Consider the following 13900-nt stretch of genomic DNA (forward strand, 5'->3'; position numbering starts at 1 on the left):
CCGTCCCGCTCGCTGCCCCGCTGAGCCCCGCGGCCCCTGCGGAGGGGGCGGCGGGCAGGGACCCGCGCGGGGGCGGCCCCGCTCTGGGCTCTGGGGGGGCGGCGGGGGCGCCGGTGGTTCGGCGCTGCTGGAGAGCGGCGGTTGCGGGCTGCCTGTCAGACAATAAACAGCTGTGACCGACCCGGTGTGCGGCTCCCGGGACGGGGGGGCGGGGCCGGGGCCGGTCACGGGGAGCGGCGGCTCCGCCCTCCCCCCGCCGCCATGTTCGCGGCGCCGCTGCGCAGCGCCCGCAGGTACCGGGGGGGCCGGGAGCGCTGGGAGGGGCGGGTCCGGCCCCCGGGACGGGCAGCCGCGGCGGGTCCCGGCCGAGCCCCTGCAGGGCGGTGGGCAGCGATCGCTGTGGCACCCGGCAGCCCTTCTGCATCATCGCTGCCGCCCCTGCACACCCCTAAACCTCCCCTGCACACCCCTAAACCTCCCCTGCACCCCTCCAGATCCTTCCTGCACCCCTCCTATATCCCGTAGCACCTCCCTGTACCCCTCCTGCGTCTCCCCGAAATCCCCCCTACACCCCCCTGAATCCCTCCTAAATCCTTTCTGCACCCTTACACCTCTCCTGCATTATCTGAAATCCTCCCCCATCTTTCCTAAATCCTTCCAGTATCTCTGCACCCCTCCTGCATTCCCCTGAATCCTCCCTGCACCCCTCCTGCATTCCACTAAATCCTCCCTGCACCCCTTGACATCTTTCCTAAATCCTCCCTGCATGACTTTGCACACCCTTCCTGCACCCCTCTCCCACCCTTTCCCACATCCCTGCGCCCCAGCCCTGCATCCCACCCAGCAGCAGGAGCATCTCTGGTCCCCTCCTGTCTCTTGCTCCCCTTGCCATGAAGAGCCTCTGCCACCCTCCCTGCACCCTGACCCCGCACCTACCGCTGCACCCACGGGAGGGGATTTTCCAATCTGAGGACACACAGGTCAAATCCCACAAGATGCTACTCCCTTACTCACGACTGTTGAGTGATTGTTCCTCCTTTAGGGTGCTGCCAGGCTGGAGGGAAGGGACCTCTGGGGGTCCTCTGTGCCAAGCAGGAGGGGACCATCCTTGCTTGAGCCTCTAGCGAGCAGCAAGGACTTTGTAGTGTCCTCGGGGGGAAGGCATGGAGCAGGACAGAAGCCCCGCAGAGCCACCCAGCCCTGGGGCTGAGAGTGGTTCACTGGCATGGGTAGCAGGGAGCAGCTCCCCGCCCTTGGGCTGTGTGGGCACCCGCAGGAGCTGGGGTGAAGGTGATCCTGGTCTGGGGTGTCACAGATCTCTGCAGGGGTTGCGCTTCGCTGTGGCCAGCGAGGAAATTATGAGCCTGTTTGGTGTCACAGGTGCGTGTTTCTAACGGGGAGCGTGACCATGGCCACGGGAGGGACAACCAGCCCCCCTAGCATCCCTCGTCACACCAATCGCCTGATTAACGAGAAGTCCCCGTACCTGCTGCAGCATGCTCACAACCCTGTGGATTGGTAAGAGCCACTGGTGCCTTTCTCCCTCCTCTTCTCCGTGTGTCCATGGGACTGGGGTGGTCGTGGCTGTGACAATGATGGCGACTGGGGTGGTTGTGGCTGTGACAGTGATGGCAGGCGAAGCAGTCTGACCTCCATGGGGCATGATAGGGGCCTCCTATGCAGCTCCCCACGGGCTTGGGGACCACAATCTTGAGCCAGCTATGTCCCCAGCTATCCTGACCGCTCTCCACCAGGCAGTGGCTTCTTAGGCAGCTTTAGAGGAGCCTGTGAATCGTGGCAGCAGTGACCCCTGAAGCTCCTTTCTTGTCTTCCCTCCACAGGTACCCTTGGGGTCAGGAAGCCTTTGATAAAGCCAAGAAAGAAAACAAGCTGATATTCCTGTCAGGTAACTAGAAACAAGACATATTTCGTGTTCCCATGTGTTGCTCAGCAGGTGACCAGATAAGCCAGGCTGTGTCCTGAGCTGGTGTGTGAGTAGCTGCAGAGATGAGGATGGACTAAGTGTCTGTGGCAAGAAAGGGCTTTGATGGCGCTTGCTGAAGATGGACTGCAGCCTTCCTGGCTACCAGAGTCTTTGGCCAGATTTTAGAAGGCCTTTCTCCTCCACCTCTTCTCCAGGGGGCAGCAGCTGTTCCCCATGGTGGGGTGTCCCACCTCTGAGCCGTCTCCCCATAACGCGTGTCCTGCTCCCTGCAAAGGGCCTTTCCTCACTCACTGGAGCTTGTTTGCAGTTGGCTACTCTACCTGCCACTGGTGCCATGTGATGGAGGAGGAGTCCTTCAAGAACAAGGAAATCGGGGAGATTATGAGCAAGAACTTTGTGTGCATCAAAGTGGATCGTGAGGAGCGGCCAGATGTTGACAAAGTCTACATGACCTTTGTGCAGGCAAGGGAGGGACGGGCAGGGCTTGGGAGGCTTTGACTTGGTGAGGTTCATGATCATGTTCCTCAAGCAAGAAGAACCAGTGTGTGGGGTGGTCTGAATGGGGCCATGTGTGATCACAAGGATGGAGAGAAGCGCATGCCTGTCCTCAAGTAAGGCACATATGCGTGCCACAGGGGTGCTGAGCAGAGGGTGCCTCTCATGTGACCTTGGTGCACCCATGATTTGTCTTTCAGGCGACGAGCGGTGGAGGTGGCTGGCCCATGAGCGTCTGGCTGACTCCAGATCTGAAGCCCTTTGCAGGCGGGACATACTTCCCTCCTGAAGATGGAGTTCATCGTGTTGGCTTCCGGACTGTGCTGCTCCGAATCGCAGAGCAGGTATGGAGCAGGAATGGCGTAGCAGGGAGTGCTCAACCAAAGGGGCCAAAGCGCAATTGGTGTGAGCTTGCTGGGCAACTGAGTTAAGAGATAAAGTTGTGAGAAACAGTGGCCCAGAGAACCTGTCAGAGCTTTGACTGGGTTGGAGCTGGATTGGAACTGATTTGTGGAGGGGACTGAGAACTGCTGTTGCAGTTTGGACTGGTGCAATGCAGGAAGCAGAAAGAGAGACAAAAAATGCAAGAACTGACTTTCTCGCTCTGCATCTTAGTGGAAGGAGAACAAAGATTCCCTGTTGGAGAGCAGCCGTAAGATCCTGGAAGCATTGCAGCACGTGTCTGAGATCCGTGTGCGGGGCCAGGAGTCACCCCCACCATCCAAAGAGGTGATGGCCACCTGCTTCCAGCAGCTCTCCAACTCCTATGATGAGGACTACGGTGGTTTTTCCAAATCCCCAAAGTTCCCCACCCCAGGTCAGTCTTGCCTTGCTATTGAGCCTCTCCATGGAGCAGAGCCTACCCCAGAGCTTTCTCACAGAATCACAGAATGTTAGGGATTGGAAGGGACCTTGAAAGATCATCTAGTCCCCTGTGTTTCAGTGAATTTGAATTTCCTCTTCACTTACTGGGCCCTGCACCAAACAACTCCAGAAGGTGCCCGGGCACTGCAGATGGCTCTGCACACCCTCAAGATGATGGCGCATGGGGGCATCCATGACCATGTCGACCAGGTAGGAGGAAAGCCTTGGGAGTAAACCCCTGGCATGCCCGGGAGGTGTGGGGTTAGAGATGTGGGGTGGAAATGTGTCCACTTGCTCTTTGCAGGGGTTTCACCGCTACTCCACCGACCAGCACTGGCACGTCCCTCACTTTGAGAAGATGCTCTATGACCAGGGGCAGCTGGCAGTTACATACAGCAGAGCATTTCAGGTATGGCCGTGGCATCCCTTTGTGTTTCAGATGTGTTTCCCTACCTATTGCCAGCTCTTTAAATCAAAATCACTTTTTATGTTTCCCTGTCTCTTGCCTCCCCTCTGCCCCTTGTGACACTGACATCCACCCCGTTGCCTCACGCAGATCTCTGGTGATCAATTCTTTGCTGATGTTGCCCAAGACATTCTGCTCTATGTCTCGCGGGACCTGAGTGACCAGGTAGGTTGTTCCCTGAGGTGGGCCAGTGGAGCCACTTACCCTGCCTTGGGACATGGCTCGGGGCTGCCTTTCCCTCCCTTTCTCCCTTCCCAGTCTGGGGCATGGCTGCATCTTGCTGGCTGAAGGGTCTCCCAGTAGCTGGAGAAGTCTCTCTGTTGCTCCTTTCCCAGTCTGGAGGTTTCTACAGTGCGGAAGATGCCGATTCCTACCCAACCACCGCATCCAAAGAGAAGCGAGAAGGAGCTTTCTGTGTGTGGGCAGCCGAGGAAATCCGGGCTCTCCTTCCTGACCCTGTCGAGGGGGCCACAGAGGGGACGACCCTGGGAGATGTCTTCATGCACCACTACGGAGTGAAGGAGACCGGCAACGTGAGCCCCATGCAGGTGAGGGAGAGCAAAGACCTGCTTGGTACTGGGAGCATCGGTGGGGGACCCACACCCCTGGGCATGGGGAAATGTCCACCTCCTCCTCAGCCTGGTGTGGTGGTAGAACGGAGCTCCGCTTTCAGGACCCCCATCAGGAGCTGAAGGGAAAGAATGTCCTTATTGTCCGGTGCTCCCCAGAGGTGACAGCAGCCCAGTTTGGATTGGAGCTGGGGCGACTGGGTGCCCTGCTGCAGGAGGGACGCCAGAGGCTGTCCACAGCCCGGGCACAGCGGCCACGGCCACATTTGGACACCAAGATGCTGGCGGCATGGAACGGTGAGTGGAGGCTCTGCTCCGGGGGTGTGTGCTGTGGCTGGACCCCTCTGCAGCTGCCTGGGGTCAGCATGTTTTGGGGACTTGTAGGAATGAGTCCTGCTGGGACTGAGCAGCCCCCCAGGGAGATGGAGGGTGGGCTGGGATCCCCGGGACTCTCGGAGCAGCTGTGGGGCTGCTGAGCATTGGGATATTTCAGGCCAGACATGAGGAAGAAATATTTTACACTGAGGAAGGTGAAACACTGTCCCAGGTTGCCCAAAGAGGTGATGGATGAACCATCCCTGGAGACATCCCAGGCCAGGCTGGACGGGGCTCTGAGCAACCTGAGCTGGTGAAGATGTCCCTGCTCATGGCAGGGCTGGCACTGGGGGAGCTTTGAAGGTCCCTTCAACCTAAACCATTCTGTGATTCTACGATATTGCTCGGGGTTTACTTTCCTCCACTGTTGCCAGCAGAGAGCAGCAAAGCTCTTCCCCTGGCTCAGCCCAGCTCCCCGGGTTGGGTCAGGATCCAGGTGGGCTGCAGAGCCCATCGCCGCTGTTACATAAGGGGGGACCACAACTCTGTGTCTGTCTGTCCGGGTGTCCTGCAGCAGGTAATAGGTGCAGTACCCCAGCCACCATTTGCAGCAATAAATTCCTGGATAGCTGGGTCTGAAGCTGGTTGGAGCTGGAGTTATAGCACGTCTTAAGCCCTGTTTCTGCGCACAAGAAAAGGCTTAGCTCTTGCTGGCCTTGGCAGTGCTCTGCCCATCTCTTTGGTGACAGTCAGTGACTTTCTTAGTGGTTTGAACCAAGCGCAAGAGCTGATGACTGAGCCCTGACCTGCCTTGAACATCAGGCAGAATGAGCTTCACACTGAGCATCCTTTAAAGGAAAGATACCCCTGCTGGCTCCTTGTGCCCCCTGAGCCTGTCCCCGTGTCTGTGCCTGTGCAGGGCTGATGATCTCAGGCTTTGCCCAGGCTGGCACAGCCCTGGACAAGCAGGAATACGTCAGCCGGGCTGCACAGGCAGCTGCCTTCCTGCGGAAACACCTTTTCGATCCCTCCAGCGGGAGGTTGCTGCGGAGCTGCTACCGGGGCAGAGACAACACGGTGGAGCAGAGGTGAGCAAACGTACAGGGAGGGTCTGCAGACCCTACACCACCCCCAGGTGCTGCCCAGGCCCTCGGCTGTCCCTGTCCTCCTCTCCTCCAGGCAGGGCTGGACTCAGAGAGAGGCTGTTTGCCTTGCGCAGAACCGCCTCTAGTGCGGTTTGGGATGGATTAGTGCCCCCCACCCAGCTGAGGAGGAATCAAGGTCAAATCCTTTCCCATTCCTCATCTTTCAAGCTGGCAGGAGTCTTCCCCTGCTGTACAGAAACCCGAGGCTGAGCTGTGTGACGACTTGACACCGCAACTGCTTATCTCGAGCTGGACATGAGGAAGAAATTTTTGACACTGAGGGTGGTGAGAGCCTGGCCCAGGTTGCCCAGAGAGGTGGTGGATGAACCATCCCTGGAGACATCCCAGACCAGGCTGGACGGGGCTCTGAGCAACCTGAGCTGGGTGATGTCCCTGCTCATGGCAGAGGTTGGACTGAATGAGACTGGAAGGTCCCTTCAACTTACTTGATGATTCTATGATCTTGGACTGAGCTCTGAGCTGTTATCTCACCAGTAGATCGGGCTTTGCTGGGCTAGAGAACATTTCCCACCTAGTTAGTGTAGAAATCCTGATGCTCCTTCCCCATCTGCCCCTGCAGCACTGTGCCCATCCAGGGCTTCCTGGAGGATTATGTCTTCGTCATCCAGGCTCTCTTTGACCTGTACGAAGCCTCGCTGGAGCAGGACTGGCTGGAGTGGGCTCTGCAGCTCCAGCACATGCAAGACAAGCTCTTCTGGGACTCCAAAGGCTTTGCGTATTTCTCCAGTGAGGCTGGTGATCCCTCTCTGCTCCTGCGTCTGAAGGGTGGTGAGCTCGGGGACGTGGCCATGGGTTCTGGGGTGGGGCAGCCTGGGGAGGGCAGGACTGGAGGACCAAGCCATGGGGTGTTGGGGCCTTGTGCTGATGGAGGAGCTGTTGTCCCCTGCAGACCAAGACGGAGCAGAACCCACCGCCAACTCCGTCACTGTCACAAACCTGCTCCGAGCAGCTTGTTACTCTGGCCACATGGAGTGGGTAGAAAAAGCCGGGCAGATCTTGGCCGCCTTCTCAGAGAGGCTGCAGAAGATCCCGATAACCTTGTCCGAGATGGCCCGGGCGACCGCTGTCTTCCATCACACCCTCAAACAGGTACAGGCTGGGGTTTGTGTGTCCCCTGCGGGACCAGCCGTGGGGAGCGGGTCTGGCGGCAGTGTGGTTGCAGTAACAGCTCTCTGCTCTCTCCCTCCTGCCTCCCACACTCGCCCTGGACAGGTCATTATCTGTGGGGACCCCCAAGGAGAAGACACAAAAGAGATGCTGCGCTGTGTCCACTCTGTCTTCAGCCCGAACAAGGTAGAGGTGCCAGCCCTGCTGTCCCCACTGTCCCTGCTGTCCCTGCCAGCCCTGCCAATCCTCCCCTGTCCCCATGCACAGCCCCCCGCACCAGCTGCCATCACTCTCCCTGCTGCCGCCTACATTGCTGGTGCTTTCATCCTTCTTCCCAGTGTGGCTGTAGCATCCATCCTCCATCCTGCCTCCCTTATGGGGAGCATCTTATCCTGTTTTTATTTGTAAGCACAGCTGGCAGAGCCGTGGCTGAGCCCCTGCACCCCTCTCCCTGGCACAGAGCATTGGCAGCCCAGCCTGGGGGGCGGCTGCAGCAGCGGCTGCTGTCACTGCCGGCTGTTTACCCTGCTCCCAGCCTCAGCCCGGCATCCCCAGCGCTGCTCTCCCAAGGGAAAACCTTTCATTCTGGTGCGGATGTGTCGTGCCTGCTGTGGATGTGTCATACTCAGTGCAGATCCAGCCAGTGTCTGGGTCACCTCCTGCCTGGAGCCACCCGGGCATTCTTGGGAAGCGGCTGCGGGTCCCCACAGCTGGGAGATGCTGGCTTTTCCCAAAAGCTTTCCCCCCCGCTATGCTGTCACTGTGTGCTGGGGTCACCGCGTCACTCTGCTTGCCTGCATCCCTGCTCAGGGATGCACTTGGTGCATCCCATGGAGGACCGTGCTGCTGTGGGAGTGGAGCGTTTGCTGTCAGGGGAGGGCAGCTGGTTCTGTTGCATTTGATGTCCCCTGCCCTGGGGACAGGTGGCTCTCTCCTTGGCAAAGCTGTTGAGCCGGGGGAAGGAGGGCTGGACTGTGGGTGAGGGGGCTCAGTGTTTCAGCCTCTGGAGCAGACTCTTCCCCGCTGGTCGGCCTCCTGGTGCCAGGGGTGCACGTTGAGCCGGAGCACATGGGGAGCTGGTGCTGAGGCCAAAAGCACCGGTTCTGCTCTGTAACTCCAGCTGGGGTGATCTGGGGAGGGCTGAGCTGTCAGCAGGGATTCCCTGCTTTGTCCTCAAGTTATCTCAGCCCACAGAGGCTTTATCCCTGACTCTCTGCCTGTGTGCCCAGTGGTGTTTAACATTAGTGTTTGGGGACAGTCACAACTTCTGCCCGGGAGTGTGGGTGGGGGACACATCCTTCCTCGGGCATGTCCCATCCAGCCACATCCCTTGGCCACATGGGTCCCTGTGTGAGGCCTCTGCTCCCGTGCTTGTCCTCTGTCCCTGTGAAGGATTAAGGCGGGTGACCCAGTTTGCAGGGATGAGCAGCGCTGTGGTGGCAGCTCCCTCTCCTGCTGGTGCAGACATCAGTCCCTCGAGTCCCCTCGGGCTCCGACAGGGGATGCAGCCAGCAGCTTTGGGGTCTGGAGCAGAACAAATAGCACAGCTGTTTCCTCTCCTGACGGTCATGCTGCCTTTGGAAGCAGCCTGCTGCCTCCTGACAGCCGTCCCTCTTTCTATCTTGCATCGCACACAGAACGAAGGTGCGGGTGCTCCTTTTCCCACCCATCTTCAGCCTCCCAGCTGCTCCCCAGCTGCCCTTCACCACCCCGAGAAGCCACCTGAGGCAGAGCAGCCCTGGGTCACCCGCTCCGGGATGCGGCAGCTTTGGGAATGGACTTTGCCAAGGAGTTATGGAAATGTCACCATCGTGTCCCTTGCCACCCCTGCTCCCTCAGTGCTGGCCGGGTGCTGGGGGCTAGGCTCGTCTGCTGAAACACAATTAATTAGGTCATTCCAGTAATTAATTCCTTACAAACTTCAGACCGGAATCCTTGCTGTAACGAGATGCCAATGATAAAATGGCATTTAGGTCGTGGATTTAAATGGACCCTGTGTCTGGAGGAGCCCTTTGCCACTGGCAGCAGCTGCTGCCTGGGGGATGCGAGCGTTCTGGGGGCAATGCCGGCGGCTGCTCCCTCGGTGGACCTGGTGCTGGGAATGGAGAGGGCTGGATCCCTGCTCTGGGGCTGGATCCCGGCTCCTGGTATGGATCCTTGCCCTGTTAATGGTCTTTAGGGTAATTATGAAGGATCCCATTATCTCCTCAGCTGCAGAGCTCTAGCCTGCCGCTTGCCTTCATCCCAGCCCCGCAAGAGGACCTTGGGGAGCTTGTGAGAAAAATGAATAATGAATTTCAGATTGGACATGAATTGGTAATTAATCACTCCTGGAATTAATTCCAGACAAAGGCGAGGAGGGAGCAGGAGGCAGGCTGGGAGACGGGCTGAGCCAGAGCTGGGTCAAGGCAGGGGCCAAGTGGCAGATGTGGGGTGACAGGGGACAGGACAGCAGCAGCTGTTATCCAGGGCAAGGGCTTGGGGACACAGTGACTCCGTGGGGACACAGGGTGTCTCCTGCCAGGTATAGGGGAGGCTGCCGAGGTGTCCCTGCCATGGTGGGTGCTCGGTTTCCTCCCAGCCTCGGTGCTGGTGGCAGAGGATGCTGTGCACGGGGCAGTGCCGTGGTGTTGGCATCCCTGGGTGGCATGAATGGCTGGAACGTGAGCATGTCACTGCTTGGTGGGTGCCATGGCGGCAGGCACATGTGTGGGGCTGGGGCTGGGGACAGTCGTGTGCTCTGGTGCTGTGACACTGCTGTGCCTTGGGCTTGGGAAGGGGCTGCGCTTTGCTCATCCTTTGCATCCGTGTCGTACCAGGCTCCCGGCCAGTTTCTGGCTTCCCCCCTGATTAGCCCACCAGCCCTGAGGCTTTAGCAAACATTTTTCCTTTCAGAAAAGCTAATTATCATGGCAGACCGGTCATCACCCCTGGCTGGTGCTGCCGTGTCAGCCAGGAGAGCCCCCAGCGCACTGCTCGATGTTTTTTTAGCTTTTGGGAAGTGTCTGGAGGGCAGGAGGAGCTGGGCTGTGGGGTGGGACGGAGGGATGCTGCAATGGAGTCTGTCCTTGGGCTGGGTGGGTGTCCCTGGGGAGCCAGCTGGCTCGGGCAGCCCCCTCCAGACTGGTGTTTGCTGGTCCCCGGGCTTCGTCCTCATCTGCTGGGTGTCTGGAGGGGTAAGGGAGGCAAAGCTGCTGGGGATGCTGTGGACCACAGGCTCCCCGTGGCACAGGTGCGATGGAGAAGTGGCCACCCTGGGACCATGGTGGAGGGCTGGCACGGGTCCCCTTGGCTCCTCGTGCCCTCTCGTCTCTGGTTGAGTGCGTGGTGGGGCACTGCCAGTGCTCGGCGTGTCTGTGGGCAGGGGAGGAGCAGCTGCCTGGCGCTGGCTGTGCTCTGACAGCTCCTTTTCCGCAGGTGCTGCTGCTGGCAGATGGAGACAGCGCTGGGTTCCTCTACCGCCAGTTGCCTTTCCTTGCGTCCCTGGAGAGGAAGGATGGCAAAGCCACTGCGTACGTCTGCAGCAATTTCACCTGCTCCCTGCCCGTCACCTCACCCCAGGAGCTGTGTGGGATGCTCTGCCCATGAGCCCCGTATCCCCTCTGCCCACAGGGAGACGAAGGGGTGACAGACTGTCACACCAGCCTGCGAACGCTGGAGACACCCATAATAAAGCCACTCTGGGCATCAACCGCCTCCTGGCTGGTTCCTGCCAGCAGCGCAAGGCTGTGCCCTTCCCTGCCTGCAGCAGCCCCTGCCTGCACCGCTGCCTGTGCACGCATCTCAGCAGAACCAGCTCTGGTCCCTGGCGCTGGTTTTGGCACAGCCAGGAGACACCCACCGAGGAGCATCTCCTACCTTTGCACACGCACTCGCTCCTCGCCTCTTCTTGACAAGGAAAACAAATTAAAAATAAATCCCAGCGTTAATGGAGAAGTCAGATGGGAAAACTATTAAGGTTCCTATAGCAACCTGGGATAACATTGTCAAAAGCACCTGGATGACTTGGGAGTCAAGTGCTTTTGAAAGTGTTATGGGTTATGACAGCCGTGGTATTTTTCCATTACAGGGTAGGTTGTAACATACATTAAGTTAAAATATAGCGCATGCAGAAAACATGCTGATTACCACAAGTGATGAAAACGTGCTGCAAGGCCCAGCTTAAGCACTTGCAAACAGTCTTGGCTTTGCCGAAGGTGCAGAAAGCTGGTACAGCTCGAGAAACCACTTCTCGGAGCCTTATTTTCTTTGTAAAAGACCAGGCAGCCCATGCCTGCATCCCTGCTGGGATGGGGCTTGTGAAAAGTTTTTTTGCAGAAAGTTTCAATAATAGCACAAGAAGTAATCCCTACAAATACCTTTTTCCAAGTGTTTGAAGGTGTTTGCTCTGAACTTTACTGGCAAAGCCTGGGCTGGACCAAGGTTCTCGCCCTTCATCACTGGAGGCTTGGCTGCATCCTGCTGACACTGGCCATGGGAACGGTAGTGCTGGGTTTTGGCATCGCAGCATGCTGAGCAGCAGGAGATAACCCACCCCAGCAGAAGTGAGTTGCTGTCACCAACCACACAAGCTCTCTTTGCTGCACTGTAGACTTTATTCTCCCTTTCCTCCTGCCTGTCCCTCCTCCTCCTCCTGCCTTCCAAAGGGGCGAGCACCGCCTTTCCAGCGTCCCTCTGGCACCCTGGGGCTCCCCTGGCACGACATCCCGCACCCCGGCCGGTGAGATCCCGTCATCTGGCAGCGAAGCGGCGCCGAACCGCGCTGCCCGCCGGCTTTCCAGTGGGTTGTGCCAGGATTTGGGGGTAACCAGCCAGGAGAAACGCCTTTGAAGTCAAAGAGGAATTTTGCACCTCATCTTGTGAATGCTTTCTATGCTTGTGGAAGAGGAGGGGTTTTATGTTCTCTCCTCTCTTGGTTTTCAAAGCTGAAGTGTTTCTGGAAATCCAGCTGAAAGTTGCTGTTTTGGCAGATGGCTGGCTGCTTTCACTGCTTTGCTTTTTTTTTTAGTTTTATTTTTTTTAACTTGGCATCTCCGCTGCAGGGATGGGTTCGGCACCCGTCCTCATGAGCACTCAGAGCAGGTCGGTGCTGTGCCTGTGCCCGCAGAGCATCCTCAGAGAGCAGGGCCAGCGCTGAGCAGCCCTTGGGGAAGCCCAGACATCTTGGGCCCCAGGACCAGCCAGGACCATGTGTGTCAACTGTCCCCAAGCTGGCACAGTGCTGGGGACAACGTGCTGAGCTCATTTCAGTGCCCACCAGCCCCCCATGGCACAGGCACAAGGTGCCTTTCTCCTGCGTTGTCTTGCTCGTCGGCGCGTCTCTGTAAGCAGCCGCTGGGCAAAAATGTGCTGTGAACCTCTGTCAGGATGAATTGGACTCACCTCTTGAAATACAAAAAAAGAAAAAGAAGAAAAGTTCTCTGCAATAAATAACTGATGCTGTGGCAGCTCAGTCCTGCCGGTGCATCCCGGAGCCGATGTCCCCGTCCTGCGCAGCCCTGGGGGTCCCACTCCCTGCCCCATCCCCACAGCCACCTGGCTGCTTCAGCCCTTCAGAGGGGTGGTTTTGCTTGAGTTCATCTGCAGCACTGACCTCACTGGTTCCCTCAGTGTCCCCTGACTGGGCTGGGTGCTTGGGCACCCATGGGTGCTGCTGCTCGGCAGCAGGCAGGAGCTGTCAGGGCCATGGTGGTTAAAGCCTCCTGGTGATGCTCCCTTCCTCATCGCTTTCCTCTCGCTAACCCACCAATTTTACTGCAAATGCCGTTTATTTGCTGCAAGTGTTTTCCGGGGTGATCAATGGGCTGGCAGGGGCTACCCGGCTGGCCTGGGCTCTCAGGGGGTGATGGACTGAGGTCTCAGTGCTCAAAGGTCCTGTGCCACTTCATAATAGCCATTTTCCTGAAGCCTTCCTGGTTTTCCTTTGGCAGGATATGCAGGGGCTGCAGGGGACTCATCCCAGGGGAACACGATCCCCCTTTCCCCACTGGTGGGGAGGCTCAGGGTGACAGGAGGAGGCATCTCGTGCTCCCCTGTGCTTCTCTCCAGCTGCAGAGCTGTCAAAAAAGAAGGCAAGAAAACAAACCATGAAGATGCATTAAATAACCCATGTGCTGCTTTTTGCTCATGAACACTTGGGTTTGCCATCAGGCTTCTCTGGAGGGTGCAGGGGGGAATTTGTCACCCTGCCCAGGCTCTGGGCTTGCCTGGAAACCCCAGCAGCCACAAATAGGGGAAAACAGGTTTTCCTCTTCCTTTTTTTTTTCTAATAATAATAAAAAAAAACCCTTTCAACATTTTAATTTTTAACTCTCACATGGGGGTATGCTGCGCATCCCATTGCTCAGCCCACTGAGGCAGCTGGTTGGACTGATGCCCCTTTTGGGGGGTCCGGGGCACACAGGGTGTGGGGAGGCAGCGCCAGCGGCCACCCTTGCTGCTCTAATGAGGCTTTCCCTCTAATTAATATTCCCCAGCAAAGCTGCGCTGCTTCTGGGTCTCTCTGCTTTTATCTCCGCTGGCATTGATGTCACATCAATGGGAGATGGGGCTTTGAAATCTGTTTGTTATTTGCGATGTCGCATCTGCGGGAGAGCAAGGATGGAGAGGGGTGTCCCCGAGCCCGGGTCCAACCCTGCTTCAGTGCTTATCCCACCCCCCCGAGACATGCATGGGGGTGAAATTTGGGTATCCTGCTTTCCAGTCCCTCTGAGAAGGTGTGTTGGGCAAAATAATGAGGTTTTTGCACCCTGTTGTTTCCCACATGGGTTCCTGGACATGGGTGCCCAATTCACACCCGAGCATGCAACTAATTCACGCCTGAGCACCCCATTGCACCGTGCTTGGGTGGCCAATTAGTCAACACCTGAGCACCCAATTAGTCAACACCTGAGCACTCAATCTGCTCATGCCTGAGTGGCTGATTAGCTCCTGCCTGAGGGTTATTTTGGGCAGAAATGGGCAGCTTTTAGTA

At 57.8% G+C, this 13900-nt stretch overlaps 1 protein-coding gene across 3 annotated transcripts; it reads left to right on the forward strand.

Annotated features, from left to right (window-relative positions):
• Nucleotides 1–178: 178 nt before the first annotated feature.
• On the forward strand, nt 179–11352 carry SPATA20 (spermatogenesis associated 20). 3 transcript variants are annotated; one of them, XM_080356543.1, is made up of 16 exons: nt 179–293; nt 1381–1518; nt 1842–1906; nt 2253–2407; nt 2641–2784; nt 3056–3257; nt 3384–3514; nt 3609–3713; nt 3861–3935; nt 4106–4318; nt 4444–4636; nt 5574–5742; nt 6380–6585; nt 6710–6909; nt 7033–7113; nt 10345–11352. In XM_080356543.1, the coding sequence occupies exons 1-16, from the start codon at nt 262–264 to the stop codon at nt 10513–10515; spliced, it is 2280 nt and encodes a 759-aa protein (XP_080212669.1). In that variant the 5' UTR covers nt 179–261; the 3' UTR covers nt 10516–11352. The 3 variants fall into 3 exon arrangements, with proteins under 3 accessions (XP_080212669.1, XP_080212668.1, XP_080212670.1); XM_080356542.1 differs by having other exon boundaries at nt 182–293; nt 6380–6588; XM_080356544.1 differs by lacking the exon at nt 179–293 and adding an exon at nt 314–980 and having other exon boundaries at nt 6380–6588.
• Nucleotides 11353–13900: the final 2548 nt, after the last annotated feature.

The sequence above is a fragment of the Nesoenas mayeri genome (assembly GCF_963082525.1).
Source record: "Nesoenas mayeri genome assembly, chromosome: 19".
Lineage (NCBI taxonomy): Eukaryota > Metazoa > Chordata > Aves > Columbiformes > Columbidae > Nesoenas > Nesoenas mayeri.